The sequence below is a fragment of the Perca flavescens genome, chromosome 1 (assembly GCF_004354835.1).
Source record: "Perca flavescens isolate YP-PL-M2 chromosome 1, PFLA_1.0, whole genome shotgun sequence".
NCBI lineage: Eukaryota > Metazoa > Chordata > Actinopteri > Perciformes > Percidae > Perca > Perca flavescens.
The window spans coordinates 10,576,424-10,598,987 of NC_041331.1; the positions used below are offsets into that span (position 1 = coordinate 10,576,424).

General features: G+C 40.7%; 1 protein-coding gene across 1 annotated transcript; it reads left to right on the forward strand.

Annotated features, from left to right (window-relative positions):
- The first annotated feature begins 6,369 nt into the window (after positions 1-6,369).
- Positions 6,370-20,110, forward strand: lto1 (LTO1 maturation factor of ABCE1). Its single transcript, XM_028578780.1, has 6 exons — positions 6,370-6,558; positions 6,678-6,760; positions 10,598-10,703; positions 11,087-11,157; positions 11,290-11,407; positions 19,458-20,110. The coding sequence occupies exons 2-6, from the start codon at positions 6,702-6,704 to the stop codon at positions 19,527-19,529; spliced, it is 426 nt and encodes a 141-aa protein (XP_028434581.1). The 5' UTR covers positions 6,370-6,558; positions 6,678-6,701; the 3' UTR covers positions 19,530-20,110.
- Positions 20,111-22,564: the final 2,454 nt, after the last annotated feature.

A 22,564-nucleotide genomic window follows, 5' to 3' on the forward strand; every position in this document is an offset into this window, starting at 1 on the left:
CAGACTACAAGTCCAAGTCGCTTACCTGACGTCACCACATTTTCCCTCCACTCACGGTTCTGTCCGCCCTTCTGTCACAGTTAAGTTAGAGAAACTCTCTCTCTATGGCTCTGAGCTAAGCTCGAAAACACGATGCCCGTGTGTTTTGTACCGGAATGCCACCATTCCAGCCACGAGAGTTGCTCTTTTTTTCGCTTCCCGGCGGATGAAAAGACGAGGACTCGGTGGACCAAAGTCATCAGGCAAGTGTGAACTTATCTAAATGAGCTTATTCAGTTAGCTAACAACGAGTGCTAGCTAATGTCCGCCTTTATTATTATTATTATTCCCATAATGTTTTAATACAGTCGTCATTAAAAATAATAATAATATTAATAAGGGAACCCTTTGGGAAATTGTGTGGTTTGCTGATTGCAGTAAGTAGGTCTACTACTCTCAGTTTTGATTTGCTATACAAGCACACGTCAAGTCAGGTTTTATATATCTAAGAGTTGTCACAGAGGTAAGACAGGTAAAACAATTAACATGTAACATTGACACACATTTTTCTCAATTGAGGTGTATTAACTGGTGTTATGATTTTAGAGCACACCCTTTTAAGTGTAATATTTAACACTAACATGATCAGGCAGTTCAGGGAAAGTCAAGGAGAGGAAGTCAGCCTTGCATGAAATTCTTCTGGACTGTTATTGCTTTGAAGGGTGAGTCAGGTCAATATTATACTTAACTAATTACTGCAATTGTGAATCAATGCGTCTATTAGGAAATAATTATGGTAATTACAAAGAAGTGGTTATTTATCTTTCCTTCAACTGATTTAACTAAAAGTTTTCTGTTTTGTTCCCTTTATTTCCTTTGCAAGAAGTACACAGGACTCTCCAACCAGAACCAACATGGACACAGGAAATCTAAAGTGAAGTGTTTTATTTTCAATCTTCACAGTTAACATTTTCAGGATACATAGCAATCTTTCAACGCTTGCTCATAGAACTAGAATTCAAATCAAATTTGTTCAGATACGTTCATGTTTTCTTTCTTTTTCTTTTCCTCAGCACCATCAGACCCAGTTCCTGTGTGTCCTGCTTGTGAATCAATGCCCTTAATGTTTATGTACCGTAATTACCAATAAACTCAATAACTTGTAGTCATTATGTTTCTGTCTTAATCTAAAACCAATATTTGTGTTGACAACATTCACACATAGTCCTTTACAGAAGATAAAATGAAGCCTTCTAGAACATACTTTAGACTTTTCACACACATTTGCTTAAGATCAATGACGTTATTCACACACAGTGCTCAGGGGTAGTAATGTTACTGTTAGTATTGATTGTGTATGTAGGTTTAAAGTCTAGGACCCTAATTGAAACAACAAAAAAAAAAAAAAAGTGACTTGTTCATAAACTAAAATGTGTGGGTGGATATAGCAATGGACTCCTCACTGGTGTATGCCGACCTTAAAGGGGGTGTTTGCTGGTTGATCTTCTGGTGAAAACCCAAAACAAAAAAAACAAAAAAATGAATATTTCATTTCTATGGATGTCTGTGGACATTTCAAGACCCAATATGCTACATCTACATACATTATTCCTAAGGATATACACAAGGGCTAGAAGGTGGGGAAGCAACAAGGGGGGTGGGCTCATTTTGTATTGAGACATAGTAAGATCAATTTAAATCATGAAAAGCTCTACACATATTTTACATGAAAAAGATGTCATGTATTGATTCCCAAGACTTCAAGTGGTGTATAATATGTTATATACTATGCTACATAACAATATGATTTACAAAAATGATTTAGAATGTCGGGGGAGGGGGGGGGGGCCTTCCCGCCAGCGCTAAAATGCGCCCAATATAGAATGAATGAATGAATGAGGAAATGAGAGAGAGCTGTCATTTTTTTTTTCATTTCATTTATTTATTTATTTGACAGGGACAATGCAAACAGACATAGTGTCAAAACAAAGCTTGTCACTGAAGTGCTGCATAAAAAGTTTATAGCAAATGCTAATTTTCAACTCCAGTCCCTGGTTGGGCTTTTATACAAAATAAAATTTACATACTTAACTATTTAAATAAAAAAAAATCTAAACATGATATATAGACAACTCCAGTCCTAATAAATAGAATATAAACATAGTATAAAAACATGCATATCATATATAATTCTGACCTACTTACAATAATTAAAAATTAGTACACTTTTGGTTTGTTTTTAACCAGTTTATGAGTCTGAAAGTAAACACTTTAAAGTCAGTTACAGTCTTGATGTCAGATGGCAATGAGTTCCAAAGTTTAGAGCTCTTCACAGTCAGAGGGAGGAGACGGAGAGAAACTCAAGGTTTCTTGAAGAAAACCTGCTCCCAACCAGGTTAGGTTCACAGACTCAGTTACCATAGTAACTGACTCTGAGGTTAAGTTACCTCTCTTTTTGAAACAGAAAACCCAGAGTTTCCCTCACCTCAGGGTTAACAAACTCAGTTCTAACTTAACCTGCTTTCTGAAACGGACCTTTAGTGTCTAATTGCACATCCTGTATATCCACACACCTGCGTGCTGGAGGACTGCAGACCCACTGATGGATCAGTCGCTGGTGGATGAAGGACGCGTTTGCCTTGGTTGTCTTCTTTGTGTTGGAAGAAGGGATCACTGACCTGGTCCAAATCTAAATGCATAAATACACTACAGGACTGTCAATACACACACAGGTAAAGAGAACGCACAGGAAGTAAACAGCGGCACAGGGCTGCTTTTAAGAAACTTACTAATGCTGTATGGGAAAGTCTCAAGATCAAGGATACTTAAATATCAGCAGTGTTCTTCACTTCTATCACTTAATCAATATTTAAATAATTACTTTTTAAGTAAGAAAACACAAGAAATGAATAAACAAACACTTTTTAGGTTTACACTCCCTAATTCCACATCCCATATATCCACACACCACCGAGCACTCTCATTAAATTACAATAGATGCAATTTACATTATAAAATATCAGTTCATACTGAATAAACTGACTGAACACTGAAACACAATGCTAATACATATTTTGCATTAAGTAAACTATGGATTGAGTATAATTATGCAGGTTTAAATTATTCGTTATTACATTTTCTCATTGCAGACGAGCAGACAAGGAGCCAGATGGGAACTCCAGAATATGCAGTTGCCATTTTCCATATGGGAAAGACAAAAGGCCGAGTCTTTTCCAGTGGAGCAAGACAAGCTTGGTCCTCCCAACAAGTCTGTCACAGTCAGACCACAATTATGTGTAAACAGCACTGGATAATGACACTGCTGCCACTGGCCCCAACTCAGGACCCTCCACAACACAATGTGGATCCACTCCACTGGATGGGAATGGAGACGGGGCTTCCAGATATGGCCATGTTCAGACGGGTGGTGGGGCTTGAAGGCTCCATTATTTATGCAGCTGGCTGGAATGTAGAAGGGGTACGTTTAGAAGACCAGGTCTTCATGACACTCATGAAGATCAGGCAAAACTATCCACATCTGCACCTAGCACAGCTGTTCTGCTGCAGCACTGCTACAGTAGCCAACATTGTGAAAACGATTATTCATGTGCTACACAAAGTCTTGTTTAAAGCAATGATGGCGACAGTGCCCAGTCGGCACAATAATTCCTACAGCATGCCTGCTTCATTTAGACCGTCTGCAGCTCTTTGCAGCTCCCAAAGAGATGGACAAGGCCAAATTAACATATTCGACTTACAGAGGGATGCACTCATTTAAGGTACTGATATCTGTGGCCCCAAATGGGGTCATGAATTACTGTAGTGCACTCTACCCTGGCTCTGTCTCCGACAAAGCAATCACGCAGCAGTCAGGGATTCTGGACCACCTGGTTGCTGGTGACCTGGTCTTGGCGGACAAGGGTTTTCTAATTTCAGACATTGTGCCAGAGGGTGTAACAGTAAATATACCACCCTTTCTGAACAAAGGAAAATTTAATGAGAGTGAAGTGAGGGCGACAAAAGAGATCGCAAAAAACAGGATTCATGTCAAGAGGGCTAATGCTAGGGTGAAGGAGTTTAGAATCCTTGACCAATGTCTTGTTGCAGCTGTGCTGTGCATTGGTCAATCTTCAGAACCCCCTCATACGGGAAGTAGGCAGCACCCTTGCTGAAAAATATTAAGCACAAGCTTATCTGTCCTCCACACACACACACACACACACACACACACACACACACACACACACACACACACACACACACACACACACACAGAGTGGTTACAGTTTTTCAAAACTTCACGTAGACAGCGGTTGCTGCGATATGATTCTACAGCACCTTTCAGCAATAAGGCAATTCAGTTACATTCCTTTGCACTTAAGTTAGTTCTCAATTACTTCAATGTTGACAACAGGGCAGTCACCAAGTCTATTGTTAAAAGTTTGTGTCATTGTGTCACAGTGCACTAAAAAGTCTTTTTTTACAGTCCTTTGCATTTTAGTTAGTTCAATATGAGCCTGTACACAATGTTATTTGTTTATTTATTTATTATTTATAATATGTTCATGTTGTGGCAAAAAAGGTTTTTCTTTTTTTTCAATTTCGGTTTGATTTTACAATCATAGCTATTGTATGTTCAGGACCTGTTGTCCTGTTGTTTATCTCTCTCTCCCCTTCTTTCCCTGTCTTCTTTGGAAGGCTTCTCGCCTTTCAAATAAATGTTTTCATGCTTTCCTTGTTTTTGTAAACTAATCAATATTTTCGTGTTATTTTGAAACCTGGTTCATGTTCACAAATTATACATGGCATTCTCTATTCTCTCTTTAACAGTATTCTAACCTACACAAGTCAATTTCAAACAGATTTCTGATAATAGTTTACAGATTACACCTATGAGGTTACTGAATTTGTATCTGGATCATTAGCTTCCCTGCCAATTGAACAGGTACTGACAGGAGACGCGACGGGAACGCTGATCCATTGTCTCCCAAATAAAAAAGAACTGATTGGAGAGGAAAAAAAAAACCCACTAAAACTATTTAAATATTTACATATATTTACATGTCCTCTCTACTGGCCAACACAGGGAGCATGTGCTGCCTGTAGAAAAAAATGAGGACATTTTCTCCCCATACAGGGTCTTTTGGGATGGGGATAATCACGACCTCCTTTGTAGTCCAAACAACAAAAAAACAAAGGTCCCGGTTTGTGACGTGCAGCTGCCCTTGGACTTGGTGCCAGTAGGGATGGTTGTCTTTGAGCACATACAACTCACCCTCCACACAGAGACAAAATGAGGGGGACTGCAGAGCTTCTGCGATGGTCATGTTCCGCTGGCTGTGGGGGCACTTCACCTCCAGCAGGGCAGATGGCTCCACAAGCCCATCAGGTGATGCTCCCAAGACACCAGACTTGCTCACAAAGAGTCCTGAGTCGAGCACCTCCATTTGATAAGCCTGCTCAAAGGCTTTCACTCCCTCTGGCTCATTCATGATACCCCAGTTGACAGCCATCACTCCATCCAAATTCTGCCCCCCAAGCACCCTCTTCATGAGGGATGTACGGGCGCCGTGACAGCAGCACCGCACCGAAATTGCTGGCTGTCAAACGTCCCTTCCTATGAAGCTGCCACTGAGGATTACTCCGCTGACCCCTGGTGGTTGCCAGTATGGTGGCCTGCTGGTCTTGGGTCAGATGCATTGAGGCAAGGATCGCCTCAAGCCCCTGACCCAGATGCTCCCTCACCAGTTCAGGCACAGTTGGCACCGGTTGATGCTCGGGCTGTGGCTCAGGTGACAACAGCCATGCCATGCCACACTCTGTTCCCCTCAGCTCAGACCTGAACCAGTCTACATCCTCAACACTTAGGTCCCTGGCCAGCGGGTTATAAGTGCCCTCCAACTGCGGGTACAGCTCCGACACTGGTAGAGTTGCTTTGGAGGAGGCAGGCTTCTTCCATTGACACTCCACGTCTGTCGTGCTGAACTCCCACATCCCAAAAATCTTTTGATACTTCTACCTTCGTCTTGGAAGAAGACGGTAAAGCTTGATAAGGAGGCGGCCATATTTCTCTGGTGACGTATATTGTTCGAGACGAGAGTGTAGTTCACTAAGCGATCTCACACAAAACCTAATGTTGTTCAACTTCTTTACGTCAAATCGTTGATCTCTTGACACGTAAACTTATATTTTAAATGTACACACGTCATTTGTGAAATGCATGGCACAATTCAAAGCGGATCAAAAAATAATTATTATCTCTCAATTGACTCTCGTTCATATTTTTTAGAAAGATAGGTCCCATGGGCCGGAAGTAGAAGGGCGGGACTTCGGCTCTCTATTAGCTTACCCCCTTGCTTGGGAGTGACGTAAGCAAAGAAAAATGGCTGACCCGCAGGCTGCAGCGAGATGGACTTGCCATCCAGAGCAACGGGATCTGTTGGTCCATTCTTATATACTGTCTATGGGTGCAGCCACTATGAGTGTGTGCAGACTCTGTGACTGTTCCCCTCCAGACAGCCAGGGAGCAGCACTGCTCTGATGGCGGAGAAAGCAGTTCCGGCTGCCTGCTGGAAATCGGTAGAATCCATACAGTAAACAGTTTGTAGCGGTTAGCAGCCAGCATTTTAGCCTACATCTGTGTTGATTAAAGCATCTGGCGCATAGGGCTGTAAATACTGTGAAATCTGTTTTTACAGAATAAGATTGTAAGTTAAGTGAAGATGGCTGGCGGCTCTGAAAATGAAGATCTATTTGACACTATTCTTCTAGCGGATGAAAGGTGAGTTTTCTGGCATTTGGATGTTGTCTTGTTTACCGGGACACGTCGTGCCTACCAAAACTTCGTAACGTTACATGGATATGTTAACGTAGCCCTTTAATATAGCCTAACATAACATAATGTTGGTGATTTTGCGTCTGGATGTTTTGGTTCTTCTACGCTGTAATTGTCAGAGCAGCAAGCCCTTACACCCGAGTTTGTGGGTGTAAAGTTAGGCTAGTGTTAGTGGAGCCAGACCACATGGACTCGGTTTCAGGAATGGCTCAGATTTATAATGAAAGAGAGTTTAATGTAGCCTAATTATGATCTTAGATGAGAACATGCAGGTTATTTTAAAATCTCTATTTTTTTGTTGGTGTAATTATCACATTTTCATTAAGAAGAGTGACCCATACATATGCATGATAAAATATAATTAAATAAAAATAATGAAAGTGTGTACACAACAAAAAGAACACACCAAATTGTTTGAGATATTAGCCAAAATACAAACTCGATTAAAATGTGTAGACAATTTTATTTAATTTGACATTAAAATTGAATTTCAACACTAACACTTTGATGACAATTGTTCACGCAATTAAATGCGGCTTTTTCAAGGAGACCTATTATGCTTTTCGTTTTTTCTGTCATATCTATAATGTTACAGTGTCGGATATTCATACTAAACATGGCCAAAGCTTCAAATACTAGCTAGCTACATGTAGATCTATAATACTCAATAATGTTTATTTCATAAGGTCTTAACCCTCATGTTGTCTTCCCGTCAACCATCAAAAAACTTCTCAAAAAAAATCTCAATGTTTAAGTCAGGTTTTTGTGTTATTCAACATTTTGGTCACTTTTTTTCCGACGTTTTTGTCACTTTTTCAATGTTGTGGGTGCTTTTTTCTTTTTGTGTTTTTGACGCCTTTTTTCATGTTGTGTTTTTTTTTATTTTTTTTATGCTTTTTCCAACGTTTTTTCATGTTCGTTTTGTTTAAATTTTCAGGCTTAGACCCATTCCATAGGGGCCCTACATTAAGTCAGTGCTAAAAGAGATTCAAGTATTTGACTGTCTGAGTTTCCAGCCAAGCAGCCCCATTGTAAACATAATGCCCATGGCTAAAAAAAAACGTTTAAGTGGAAATGACCTGTTGGCAGAATCATGGTTTCTTGTTTTGGAACTATTCCTTAAATAATGCATTGTTCAAGTCAGGTGTAGGGCTGCAGCTATCGATTATTTTAGTAATCAAGTATTCTATCGATTATTCCATCGATTAATCAAGTAATCGGATAAGAAATACTTTTGTTTTATTGAAGAGCAATAATATACAATTTTCGGGAAAAATTACATTGTTTTTAAAGAAAAGAAGAAAAAAAATTCTGAAATGCAATTATATCCTCAAACTAAGGCATACATTAAACATACATAAAACATTACCTTAAAGTGATGGTCTGGAGTGATTTCACCCTAGGGTCCTTTGCACCATGACCTCGAGCCAAACAACCCCCCAGAAGCTTTTTTCACCTGGATCGAACATTTGGAGAGTTAGCGTTATCAGCTGAATAGCTTAGTGCAGGCGTTAATGGATCCAACTGTGTATTTCGTAAGTTACCCCACTAATAATGCTCAAAATGATACCTAACTTCTACAGTAGTACAGGTTATTTACTCATAAAACGATGGATTGGAAAGTTTGTAAGTACACCAGGAGTTTATTTAAATAACACTTGTCTGCTGGCTTCTGCTCTCTGCTGCTACCGGCAGTAAGACGAGTGCTTAGGGACGTCTACAAATTACAACACCGAAAAGAGATACAACAAACATTTATTAATTTAATGATTAAATAAGGTAGTGTCTCCAAACTTACCTCAATTATAATATGTCTCCTGCTAGTTTACTACACCACTTACTTAAAAAAAAAAAAAAAAAAAAAAAAAGTTAAGCAGTGCAGAATAGCGTGGACATGCGCTTCACACCGCGAGTGGGCGCCACCCATCGGAGAAGTGAGAGAAAGGGGGAAAAAAAGAGACTCGCTGTCAGAGGTATAACTAGCCTTATTTATTTATAACAGCCTTACTTATGTTGCCGGTTCATTGTTAGCTGGTGATTTCGTTGTTTGTGTTCTTCACCTGCTAGCTAGGTTGCATGTGGCTGTTGATTCGATATAATGGCAATTGTTGAACTGTTATTTGCTAGCCTATATATATTTAATTCCTATGCATTGTGTATGGTAGCCTTTACAATGTTATTTATTTACAGCATTTGACCGCCATAAAATCGGCATATGCAGGGCTCCTGACTAACTTTTTGCCTTGGTTGCACTGGTGCGCCTAACTTTTTTTATTTAGGTGCACCAGCACAAAATTTAGGTGCACCCAAATTTTTCCTTGTGTCGCCGTTAACGCTGAATGGCGATACACGATATATAGCTCTGTATTCTTTTTACAAAGTGGGCTAAATGTTTTCACAATCTCTTTTATTAAAACAGATTGTGATTAAAATAAATTGCAAAGACAGGCTTTCCTTTACCAGTTTGAAAATATACAGCTGCAACACATGTAAATGAAAGTTATCTGAAATAAATAGCCTAGGATGAATGAAAAAAAAAAATATATCTCTGAGAAAGCTCCTTCACTTGTTTTTAACAACAACAACAAAAACAGATCAAAAGAGAAAGAGGACGCCTGGATAGCTCAGTTGGGTGTGTGTGTGTATATATATATATATATATATATATAGATAGATAGATAGATAGATAGAGGTTTGACTCCGACCTGCAGCCCTTTCCTGCATGTCATTCCCCCCTCTCTCTCTCTCTCCCCTTTCATGTCTTCAGCTTTCCTATCAAAATAAAGGCTGAAATCTTAAAAAGGAAAAACAAAAAAAAACAGACCGAAAGACAGAGGGAGAGGGGGGGAGTGCGATGGACTGAAGCGTATGCTACTCACAGAGTGATGGCTGACTCATTATGAATGGGTCCAGCACGGGTCGAATGCACTTTGGCGGTCAGCGGCGTTACACACGTCTTGTGTAGGCTATGAAATGTCTGTATCGTCACCGCGCTGTATTTTTATGAACTATGATATTCTGGTCATGGGTCACATCTCTCGCCCAGGTCCAGCAGGCTCCGTCTCACACGCCATTACTCAACGAACTGAAGTTAGTTGCATTTAATAACTTCTAATGTGCTATTCGCGGTGGCGGCCGCAATAACAGAGAGTTACCAGCAGAAACACTGGTACCAATACAGGTTTCCCTCTCATACTTAACAATATACAGCTGTGTTAATAACAATTAAAACTGTAGACAAATGTCAGCAGTTTTAGCAAAACAAACGATTGTGCCTGCTTTAGAAAGTTAACTAGTTGCAAGTTTGCCGCCCCACCACAAATTGCTTCCTAATCTGTGGGAAACACTGCAGCCTGTCGCCGGTCATGGCCGATCATGTCAAAATTGGCCAATTCGGTCACCAGCCGGTCAATCGGTGGATCTCTAATATGAGCTGAGATATTCTGCAAAGGAGTTAGCTGCTTGTTGTGTAGCCTAACATATTTTTGTTTAAAAATCATTCCCACATGCTTAGACCTGGCGTTCGCTCAGCAGCATTACATAAAAATGATTGGAAACCAATATCTTTTGTCCAGGAGCTTATCGATATTATTTCGGTACGGACCAGTCTGGAACCAGTCCCAGTTTAGGACTGGTTCTCGATAGGTGAATTTGTAACCAATGTTTACAAAGTTTAAGTAGTTTGTATTCCACTCACCAAGCATCATCCAACATATCCCAAAAATAATCAAAAACTCAAGTCTCAAGCAAAAACCATTGAGAAAGGGTGTGATTGTTTTTCAGGTTCCGAGGGGAGGGCTACCGGGAGGGATTTGATAAAGGGACTCGCCGAGGACTGCAGGACGGTCGCAGACATGGAGCCGCTCATGGGGCAAAGCTCTCCACTGAGGTGAGTTAACACAGGGACTCTAATGCTTTATTCTGCCATATATGGTTATATGTGTAGTGCCTTAACATTACCTGTTTACCCATCACACCAGACTGTAGATGTGTCAGTTTACTGTTCATTTTCTTTTGGCATAAGTACCAACTGCACAGAACTGACATAATTTACCAGACACCCCTCTATATCAGTAAGTCTGAACTTTAATAAGAACTGGTCACTATGACCATCCTATTTACTGTATGTGACCATTAGGTTAAATACATGGTCAGTTCGACAGGGTAGGCAGCCTGTTAGCCCATTTCATTTAAGAACAAGTTGAGTTGTGTTGCTTTGAATGCATTCAGCCTCTCAGGATTGTTTACAGTCTTTTCTCCTCTGACTGACAGATTTCATTCTATTATGGGTTTGCCATCACATGGAAATGTCTCCTCCAACATAATACAGATGTCAAATCAAGGTACGGTCTCCTCAAACAAGATGATTGTCTTGCTTAAATTTTCACTTCAGCACTCGGCTGGATGACTTCAGATTTTTTAATGGTGAGAGTGTCCTATTTGATAGTTTTGTGTCTGTATGGGTGTGCTGTCAGGAAGCGTATGAAAGCACTGGAGGCTCTCCTGGGTTTGATCCAAAACTCCCCTCATGATGATCCGCAGTCTGAAAAGCTACAGGAGCACATGGAAAGACTTCGTGCCAAGTTCAGACAGGTACTCCATTTACTTGACATTGGTAATAGTAAAGAATGTCTCAAATCAATCTTCATGATCAACCACTGTGGTCCAGATATGTCAGCTGTCAAACACACCATGAAAACACTGGTTTTGTAACCTGCAGTTAAGCAATATTATGCGCAAGCACCTCAATCCTGGCTAGCCTAGGGTGACCAGACATCCCAGTTTGACCCGGGACAGTCCCGACAAAAGCCTGTCGGGACGCTAAAATGTCCCAGTTTACACCAACCACTATGAAATTGTCTCGGTTGTCAGCAATTACATAGCCGACGTGGAATTATTATAGCCTGATCATTACCTAAACCCATGTAGAAAGACTAATAACGCGTCCAGCGTATCATTTTAACTGTGTGTGTGTGTGTCAGTCAATCGTAGCGGTCTGCGTCTGCATAATCCTGTGCAGCCAGCGCTACTATATATATTTGTAAACATTGTTGCAGTGCCTCTTCTTATCTGTCTCGTTTTAACCAGTCCCTCCAGGATTTTGCAGCCTTTTTTTGAGATTGTTGCGGCCCAAAATGCCTGATTTTGCAGGAGCTGTCCTCAATTTAGGTCATCGTGTCATCTCATCTTCGGTTTTTCCTGTATCCACCGTGTGTGTTTGTGTGTGCGTGAATCACGGGGGGAACTGAGCAACAGCCACGCCCGCTGCAGAGAGGGATGAAGTAATGCACAAATCATGAATTAATTCATCCATGAATTCATAATTCATGTACCCTTACCGTAAAGTGTTACCATAACTTTAGTTCAAGCCTGTGGCAGCAGTTCCAAATAATTCGTTTAGTGCCATGGAGTGAAAAATACCTTATCACAAAGTTTTTCATAAGTTCAGTGGGCTTTAATTCTGAAAAATAAAGTTGGTCCCACATGAAACTCACTCAATGTATTTCAGGGCTCCAGACTAACTTTTTGCCTTGGTTGCACTGGTGCGCCTGACTTTTTTATTTAGGTGCACCCAAATTTTTCCTTGTGTCGCCGTTAACGCTGAATGGCGATACACGATATATAGCTCTGTATTTTTTTACAAAGTGGGCTAAATGTTCAGTTTTAAGTCAAAGCCACTTTTTACAAGCTCTTTTATTAAAACAGATTGTGATTAAAATAAAATGCAGACAGGGTTTCCTTTACCAGTTTGAAAATATACAGCTGCAACACATGTAAATGAAAGTTATCTGAAATAAATAGCCTGGGATATATTAAAAAATATATATCTCTGAGAAAGCTCCTTCAATTGTTTTCAACAGCCATAACAGACTGATTAAAAGAGAAAGAGGACACCCGGATAGCTCAGTTGGTAAATATAGAGGTTCGACTCCTACCTGCGGCCCTTTCCTGCATGTCATTCCCCCCTCTCTCTCCTCTCCTCTCTTCCTCCTATCAAAATAAAGGCCGAAATCTTAAAAAAAAAAAGAGAAAGAGGGAGAGAGTTATGGACTGAAGCGTATGCTACTTACAGAGTGATGGCTGACTCATTATGAATGGGTCCAGCACGGGTCGAATGCGCTTTGGCGGGTCAGCAGCGTTACACACGTCTCGTGTAGGCTATGAAATGTCTGTATCGTCACCGCGCTTTTGCATTTTTATGAACTATGATATTCTGGCCATGGGTAACATCTCTCGCCCAGGTCCAGCAGGCTCCGTCTTATACGCTATTACTCAACAAACTGAAGTTAGTGGCATTTAATAACTTCTAATGTGTTTTTCGCCGTGGCAGCCGCAATAACCAAACCAAATACCAGCGGAAACACTGGTACCAATACAGGTTTCCCTCTCATACTTAACAATATACAGCTGTGTTAATAACAATTAAAGCTGTAGACCAGTGGTTCTCAACCTTTTTTATGCCAGCGCCCCCCTATCCATTATCCAGGTCCACTAACGCCCCCCATCAAATATTATGTAGGCTAATTGCCCCGAATATTAATGATTATGCCCTAATATAGGCCTATTATTGTTGTTACTATTGTTATCAAAAATAATCAATGTCACATGTATTAGTTTCCCAGGTATCAAAAAGCCATGTGAATAGAAATTATATATATTTACAGGTTTTTTAAAAAATGCAACCATTTGACATTCAAATTAAATAACATTAGCTAATCAGAACGACTAGATATGTAACATTCAAACTATAATTAGGTATTATCAAAAGGCCTGCTGCATGTCCCTGGTGTGAACCTCAGCACCTTCATAAGATGACTATAATTTGAATGTCCTTTTTTGTTTGTGAAGTGACCTTGGGTGTCATGAAAGGCACTTTAAATAAAATGTAGTATTATTATTATTATTATTATTATTATTATTATTATTATTATTATTACAAACACTAACAGTAGCCAATCAGAAACAGCTAGCAATTTAACATTCAAATCTATTTTTCATTCAAATCTAAATCTATAATCGAATCCAACGGAAAACAAGCTGGCACTTATCAAGGGGTAAAAGCAGAAGGATCTCACACACACACACACACACACAACTAAACGTTTGGAGAAACGCAACCCCATATTGCGGTGTGTTTTGTGGAGGTGTGAGAGTCCCGTACAGTAAACAAGTGACATCAATGCCTGTATCGCTTCCATAAGAAAGTTTTAAAACCGAAAACACAAGCCCTGAACTGCCCGGGAGTTTGTGAACCAGCTAAATGTTTGTGAAACAACAAAGCACAGTCGATATCTCTCGCTCTTCTCTTTTCTTTCTCCATGAAATGAAGCTGCCTTCAGGTGCAGTAGGAAACTTTGTGTTCTATAAACAATCTGCCGAAAAACTATTACTGTGAAATATAAAGTCTACTTGTGCTACATTGGGGGGCTTACAGAATACAACACGACGTCACGGCGATTGCTTTTTTTAAATTTTTAATCTGAATGCAGCTTCACGTAGTAGGCTAGGCTACTGAGCTCATTTAAGATGACCTCTGACGTCCCGTTTCCATGAAGGCAGCACGGAGCTGCGCCAAACTAAGCTGACAGAAGCACAGAAGAGAAGAGTTATGATACACCGTCTCATCCAGTCACAGTGCTGTAAACTGGCAGCTTTTAATGTTGTAGACCACTGATTTTTTTTTTTTTTAGTATTTTTAAGTGTAAACATGTATTGTTATTGTGAATCTTTGGTTTAAACAAGCTTTCAAACAAACGCCATCCAAGGGCACCTCAACGCCCCCCTTTCCAAAATATTGCTTCCAACGGCCCCCATCATCTTCTGAACACCCCCTGGGGGGGCGGTACCGCCCCCCTTGAAAAAACACTGGTGTAGACAAATGTCAGCAGTTTGGACCGGCAGCGCTGTTTCTCTCCACGTTGCAGGGGAGCCGTGTGTGAGTGAATGGGGGTGGGGCTGCGCAGAGGTGAGATCCAAACACAGACACGGCTTTACAGAAGGAATGGGTCATGTAACGCAACATTAAACCATATCGATATAAACGACATCCCTTCGTTCGTGGAAAGGCAGCGGATGCGAGGACGTTAGGTGCACCGGTGTGACCTAGGAAAAATCTTAGTTGCACCTTTACAAATTTTGGTCGCACTCTAGAGCCCTGTATTTTAATATTATTTCTTAGATATGTAGGCTACATACCAAAATTCATGAATATTAACTGAGCTACCCCATTATGTTGTGAGCAGTAGCCACATCACTGTTGTGCCAATAATGACGGTAAATCAAGCCCTCAAGTGTAATATTGCGATTATATAACGTTTACCAACAAAATAAGTTCTAATCAAAGTGTATTCGCTTTGTATAGCTGTCGGATTTCCCAAACTGAATAATTACAGCAAATCTAAACACCAAACTGCTTTGCTAGCTCTATCCTGTTACAACTAAGATATCTGCTGAAAAAAATATTTTTTCCATGGATAGATTTAGACACTAAAACGTCTGCGAACTTTGAACAACAGAGACAATTTCCTGTCCCTGTAACGTTACATTAGTCAGCAGCTAACTTAAGCTAACGTTAGCTTTGTAGAGATCGTGGGACTTCCCAAACTGAATAACTGCTGCACATATAACACAAAACTGCTTTGCTAGCTCAATCTTGTAATTAAGATATCTGCTGACAATTTTTTTTTTCATCGACCGATATAGCTCCTGCACATCCCCGAAAATCACATTTAGCAGATATTTTATAGATAGCGCTGGCACAGCTGATCCAAACATACAGTGGGGGAAATAAGTATTTGACCCCTTGCTGATTTTGCAGGTTTGCCCACTTACAAAGAATGCAAAAATCTACAATTTTAATCATATGTACATTCTAACAGTGAAAGACAGAATCCCAAAGAAAATTCCAGAAAATCACATCATATGAATTTATTAAAATTGATAACCATCTGATGAGGAAAAACAAGTATTTGACCCCCTGGACAAACAGCAAGTATTCTGGCTCCTACAAGCCAGTTAGTTTTTCTTTAAAACACAGCCCCAATCCGAACCAATTATCTACATCAAATATACCTGCCTCACCTCGTTACCTGTATAAAAGACACCTGTGAACACCCAAACAACCAGCATCCAACATCACTACCATGGGCAAGACCAAAGAGCTTTCTACGGACATCAGGGACAAGATTGTTGATCTGCACAAGGCTGGGATGGGCTACAAGAGAATCGGAAAGCAACTTGAGAGAAAAGATCAACTGTCGGTGCAGTTATCAGGAAATGGAAGAAGCACCACACCACCGCCAACCTCCTCGGTCTGGGCCTCCACACAAGATCTTGCCTCGTGGGGTGTCCCTGATCATGCGAACGGTGAGGAATCATCCCAAAACCACAAGGGGAACTGATGAATCAACTGAAGGCAGCTGGGACCACAGTTACAAAAGAAACGGTTGGTAACACACTACGCCGTCATGGATTGAAATCCTGCAGCGCACGCAAGGTCCCCCTGCTCAAGAAGAAACATGTACAGGCGCATGAAGTTCGCCATTCACCACCTGGACGACTCAGAAGAGGCCTGGAAGAAGGTGATGTGGTCAGATGAGACCAAAATAGAACTTTTGGCCTCAACTCGTCGTGTTTGGAGGGCAAAGAACACTGAGTACAACCCAAAGAACACCATCCCCACCGTCAAGCATGGTGGTGGCAACATCATGCTTTGGGGGTGCTTTTCAGCCAAGGGGACGGGACAACTCCATCGTATTGAGGGGAGGATGGGACGGGGCCATGTATCGTGGAATTCTGGACCGACATCTCCTTCCCTCAGTGAGAGAGCTGAAGATGGGTCGAGGATGGGTGTTTCAGCACGACAACGACCCTAAGCACACCGCCAAAGCAACAAAAGAGTGGCTGAAGAAGAAGCACATCAAGGTTCTGGAGTGGCCTAGCCAGTCTCCAGACCTGAACCGATTGAAAATCTTTGGAGGGAGCTTAAAATTCGAGTTGCCAGGCGACAACCTCGGAACCTGAATGATTTGGAGGCTGTCTGCAGGGAGGAGTGGGCCAACATCCCTGCCGAAATGTGCACAAACTTTGTCACCAACTATAAAAACCGTTTGACATCTGTGCTGGCCAATAATGGCTTTTCTACAAAATATTAACATGGTGTTTGTCCAGGGGGTCAAATACTTGTTTTTCCTCATCAGATGGTTATCAATTTTAATAAATTCATATGATGTGATTTTCTGGAATTTTCTTTGGGATTCTGTCTTTCACTGTTAGAATGTACATATGATTACAATTGTAGATTTTTGCATTCTTTGTAAGTGGGCAAACCTGCAAAATCAGCAAGGGGTCAAATACTTATTTCCCCCACTGTATCCAGTGAAAGTTGACTTCAGAGCACTGTAACAAATAAGTCGTTTAATCCGATAAATCCCTTTATATACTAGTTGGAGAGCTTTTGTGTGTTCCACTGAGGTTCCTGCAATACTTACATGAATACAAATGTTTTGAAACAGTTCTTTAATTCAACTCTGTAATGTTGACCGAGAAATGGCGGAGTGGTATTTTAAGTGGTGCGCCAGGTGTGCTAATATGGGTCTGGGTGTGCAGTTATGCTGATTTGAGCACGTTCTAAATGTCTAGTTGACCAATCAGATTGTCTGGTCGGATTTACATTAGCCTCCATGCAATATGTTATGTTACTGTGTGTTGTCTATATTTACTAGGTTAGCATTAGAGATGGTATATAAAGATGGACCATGCATCTCCACTCCACGCTGCCACTTTCCTGACTGTTACTTTGCTGCTACATATAGTAAACATGGAATGAACGATTTGCACTAGTGCTGTCAAACGATTCAAATATTTAATCGCATTGTCATAATTAACTCTCAATTAATCACACATTTTTATCTATTCTAAATGTCCCTTGATTTCTTTTTGTCCCATTTTTTATTTCTTTTTTCTCATTTTAATGCTTGCCTTTAATGCTTGCTTTGTGCAAATGTTTTTTTTTTTTTTATTATTGAAAACATTGGCATATACTGTAGTGTTCAATTTCACATTAACATTCTCACTTGGAGCAGTCATTCACACTTGGAGCAAATAATCTCTCACACAATGTAACACTGTCCGACACGAGGGGACGGAGAATTCTCATCAGCTGTGTGCTTGGCTATCAAGTGGTATTTCAGACTGCACATGCTGCAATGATAGCTCAGTTCACAACGACAAAACACACAGATCACTTTGGTCTTGTCAGTGGAACCATTTGGCAACTTTTTAACGTGTTAAACAAATGTTTAGTTTTTCTAACGTTACTAGTTGTTGCAACAGCATGTGAAACAAACTACAAAGTTTGCTAGGCCAAAAAGAACGTTAATCTCGCGATTTAAAAAAATGTACGTTGTTAAAATGGGTTTGCGTTTAACTGACAGCACTAATTTGCACATTTAGATAGTATTATAGAAGATATTCATCTTACCTCTATGCTGAAGCCAATACCTGTTGTGGAATTTCTCGATAAATCCCAACCACATGTACGAAACCCTCTACAGAAATGCTGCTACTTAAAGGTGCTATATGACATTTGGAACATTAAAGGGATAGTTTGGATTTTGGGCTGGATTGGCAGGAGGGGCAGCCCTATAAATGCGAAAGTCTGAGTGAGTGAGGGAGGGAGGGAGGGAGGGACATTGCTGAGCTTCCGTGTCGGTACTCCTGCCTTCTTCTCCAAACTGGGGGCGTGCTGACCGCCATCTACTTTAGCTAACACACTGACTATGGAGAAGTAGCTCATACAACCACAACACATCTGAACTATCCCTGTTAGATAGCAGCAAACTAATTTGCTATGTAAGGATATAGTGGAGTAATTGTGTCCTGAGCAGAGAATTAAGTCACTGTCCCTCTGTGTGTGTGTTGTAATCTGAGCTTCTCTGTTCTGTGTTTTGGTAGCCGGGCCGGCTGCACATGCATGTCAGTCCCTCCTTTTTAAAACTGCTTGTGACTACATAAGTGAGAGCTGTGTGGAGGCAATCCTGGCCCAGACTCTGAATGATGTAAATAGCACCTTTTCATGACCCACACTGCTGTTTTACCTTTAGGTAAATGGTCGCTGCTGCTGCAAAACTGCTGCGTTCCCTACACAGCCTGTGTAGTCACTCACTATGTTTAAATGCACATAATATTCAATTTTTTGTCCTTATTCCTACTAAGCCGTTTACATGGCTATTGAAAGTGATACCATTAGTATTCCACTAATATTCCCATTTACATGCAAACTGTTGGCTGCTTGGTTTGTGTACAATTGCCATAGCAACGCAAAGAGCTGACCGTAAGCCATAAACTCTCACAAATTGCAGTAAAAATCTTGATTGAGACGCAGATTCTGAATATACTGTATACATGTCCAAAGAATGATTCTAAAACCTGAATAATACCAGCATATCACCCATGTCTTAATCTGAAAATGCTAAATTCGGGGAAAGGCCTCATTCAGAATGTCTGTTTACATGACCTGTATCAATTTGGGAATAATAGTGGAACATCCGTGCGCGTGTAAACGTACTTGCGGTGTTGGTGTCAGTATGGATTAGCAGGGCACGTATTGCACACCAGCTAACCTCTGTCTGGTATTGTCCAGGTCTGCTCTATGCTGAGTGTCCCGGCTGACTTCAACGATCACATCAAAACTTGTGAAGGGACTTCTTTCTGAACCCAGGCTGATGGGGAGGATGTGCTGAGACCACTCTACGTCCTGGACAGAAGACAGCAAAGTCCTGTCCTGGGCTTGGTCTGCAGTGGATTCATTTCAGGGTCTGCAAGTGTGAAGCAGGGACTGCATCAGTTTGGCAGTCCTCTTTGAGATTAGTCTTTGCCTTCACATTCTGGTGGGAAAGTCTAACTTGTAGGAAAGTCCACGGCCCGCATTAAACTGGAAAATCTCAGGAGACGACTGCAGCCACTGGAATGGAGTCCCAGTAAGAAAGAAATGGTGTATATTTTTCTTGTTTGACTGTGGTAAATGAGTGGATTTATTGCAGTGATGTTGAAGCAACTGAATTGAAATCGAACAAAGACACAACAGAAGCAAAAGACACCAAAATAAAATCTTGGAACATAATTTGCTTTTTGGTGTCCTGAGTGTCTGTATTCTTTTTTTTTTATATTTTGTATTCTGTATTTCTTTACTGAACTACTGTGACTAAATAATAGGAGAAACTAATGATAGTAACTAACTGAATGACCAAACTGAATTTTCCCAAGAGGGATTAATAAAGTATATCTTCTCATGTGCTCAAGTCCTTTTAATTTTGTGCTGCTCTGTACTCCAATACACCACTATCATACAGCTGTTTAGTTTGCAGAAAAAAGATTTAACACAAATCTGAAGAGCTTCAAAAATAGGATTCATTGTTAGAGATTTCACATACAACAGGGTTCACTCAGTGTCAGTTTGTTAGGGCCACCAAGCTAAAACGAATGCATTAAACCTTACCTTCACCGTTGGTACATGAAAACACTGGTCAAACTGTCAGTTGTGATTATAGGGATGCACCGAAATCAGGATTCAGATTCGGCCGAATATTGGGCTTTTTGACTGGGTTCGGTTTCTGCTGAACCTTAGAATTTTTTTTACACCGAACCCTACGCTTGCACTGCGCGTGCTACGCTGGTCAACTTAATGTAGGTGGACCGTTCAATGCAGTAGCCTGTGAGAAAGTGAAAATGGAACTCGCTAGCAGAAATGGCACCGCCCGGCAGCACCCCCAACCCAAGCCGAGCCACACGCCCAACCCGCAATGCCGACCTGTTCCGCGACGGTAAGGACTCCAAACGACACACAACATCACCGCTGCCAAAACACCTGCGCATGAAACATCCAAAAGAATACGAGCCGCGCATGAAGGACTCCATAGACAGCAGCCAAAACGCAGCAAACCTAGGTACGGCAAAGGAAGGACAATCACAGCTAAAAACTTGTGTTAACCAGACCGGGCTGTCAGCTGTTCTCTCGGCAAATGAGTGTCCCTACAGTGGGAGAGGAGCAACCGAACAGCCAGCTGCTGCTCGTTAGTTAACGTTAGCTTTCTAATTTCACCCACCTAACATGCCTTCATCGTACACTGGTTAGCGAACATTTGCCAAACAAAATTGTCACTCCTACGATGTGGAAAGAGCGTGTGAATTCAACATTAAGTTGTTACATGTAACTATTTAAGAGGCCGTGGACGTTGTTTACTTCATTAATGTGTTTACTGTGTTAATGGACTGACGACTGGAGTAGGATTCGATATTCGGTTTCGGATTCAGCAGAATCTTAACAAGTGGATTCGGTATTCAGCCGAACCCCAAAAATCTGGATTTGGTGCATCCCTTATTAAGTACAGCGCAAAATGGCAAGACAGTGTTCTTTAGGACAATAGGATGTTAGTGTATACATCTGGACATTTGGAGAAAATATAATCTGAGTGATAAAAATTGCCCAGATACCTGTAATTTACACTGCTGAAAGAGAGATGGAAAAACTGATCCTTGGACATTCTACAGACTATGTAAGCAGCAAGCCACTAGAGGGCGGTGCTGTCATTCAGTGATTACACCATAATCACAAGCTCTGGCCCTTTCTCCTACACACACACACACACACACACACACACACACAAACATTTCTGTTAAAGTTGAGGTGAGCTGTGTTTAGGCATAACAACAAATACCTTGGAGCAGTCAAAAGAAATGACTGATATGCTGATTGGTTGGGTGATGCAGACCTGTCTCTTTGAAATAATGTTCCATACAACTAAACTACATTCTCAATTATTTTTCAAGGTAAACATGTTTTGTCTCGGATTACTTTTTTTTTTGACATATCACAGATAGGTTTAATCAAAGTCTGTTTAGGGAGCTTAGGGTGGAGGAGTCAAACATACCCAGGGCTTTCACCCAGAAGGCTGCTGTTCGTGTCCTGTGTAAAACCACTTAATTACGTAACAAGCTTACTTATTTTAACCCAAACCATGATATTTTTGTAAACCTAACTAAGTAGTTTTGTTTCAATTCCCACATTAACCACGTTTAAAACAGCGACTTTTGCACAACGTGCACTGGTCGCTGAAAAATATGTTTCCCTGGGAATATAATAAAGAATGCAGTTTTGTTGTATAGGAATGTAAGTTTTAGGAAACAGGGTTGTGTGTTGATTAAGGGCACAAATAAATGTTCTATGTTATGACTTATGGAAACATTCTGAGCAACTATAGCTTTGAAGTTATGTTGTGATGTTCTCTCACAGCTTCCGCCCTCATAATTTGCCCTGGCATTGTCCCAGCAACACCCGATTTGTCAGCAATAATCCCTCATTGCACAGAAACACCATGTGCACACACAGCTATGGCAAGTACAGTAGCCCAAAGTTAAAGCAGAATATTGGTCTGTAAACTGTGTAAATATATATATATATATATATATATATACAGTGGGGGAAATAAGTATTTGACCCCTTGCTGATTTTGCAGGTTTGCCCACTTACAAAGAATGCAAAAATCTACAATTTTAATCATATGTACATTCTAACAGTGAAAGACAGAATCCCAAAGAAAATTCCAGAAAATCACATCATATGAATTTATTAAAATTGATAACCATCTGATGAGGAAAAACAAGTATTTGACCCCCTGGACAAACAGCAAGTATTCTGGCTCCTACAAGCCAGTTAGTCTTTCTTTAAGACACAGCCCCAATCCAAACCAA

What these genes read in the sequence shown, in the direction of transcription:
- lto1 (XM_028578780.1), top strand. Translation starts at nt 6,702, where the DNA reads ATGGCTGGCGGCTCTGAAAATGAAGATCTATTTGACACTATTCTTCTA. An exon ending in GGGCAAAGCTCTCCACTGAG is followed by an intron (nt 10,704 to 11,086) that starts GTGAGTTAACAC and finishes TCTGACTGACAG; the next exon opens with ATTTCATTCTATTATGGGTT. An exon ending in TTCGTGCCAAGTTCAGACAG is followed by an intron (nt 11,408 to 19,457) that starts GTACTCCATTTA and finishes GGTATTGTCCAG; the next exon opens with GTCTGCTCTATGCTGAGTGT.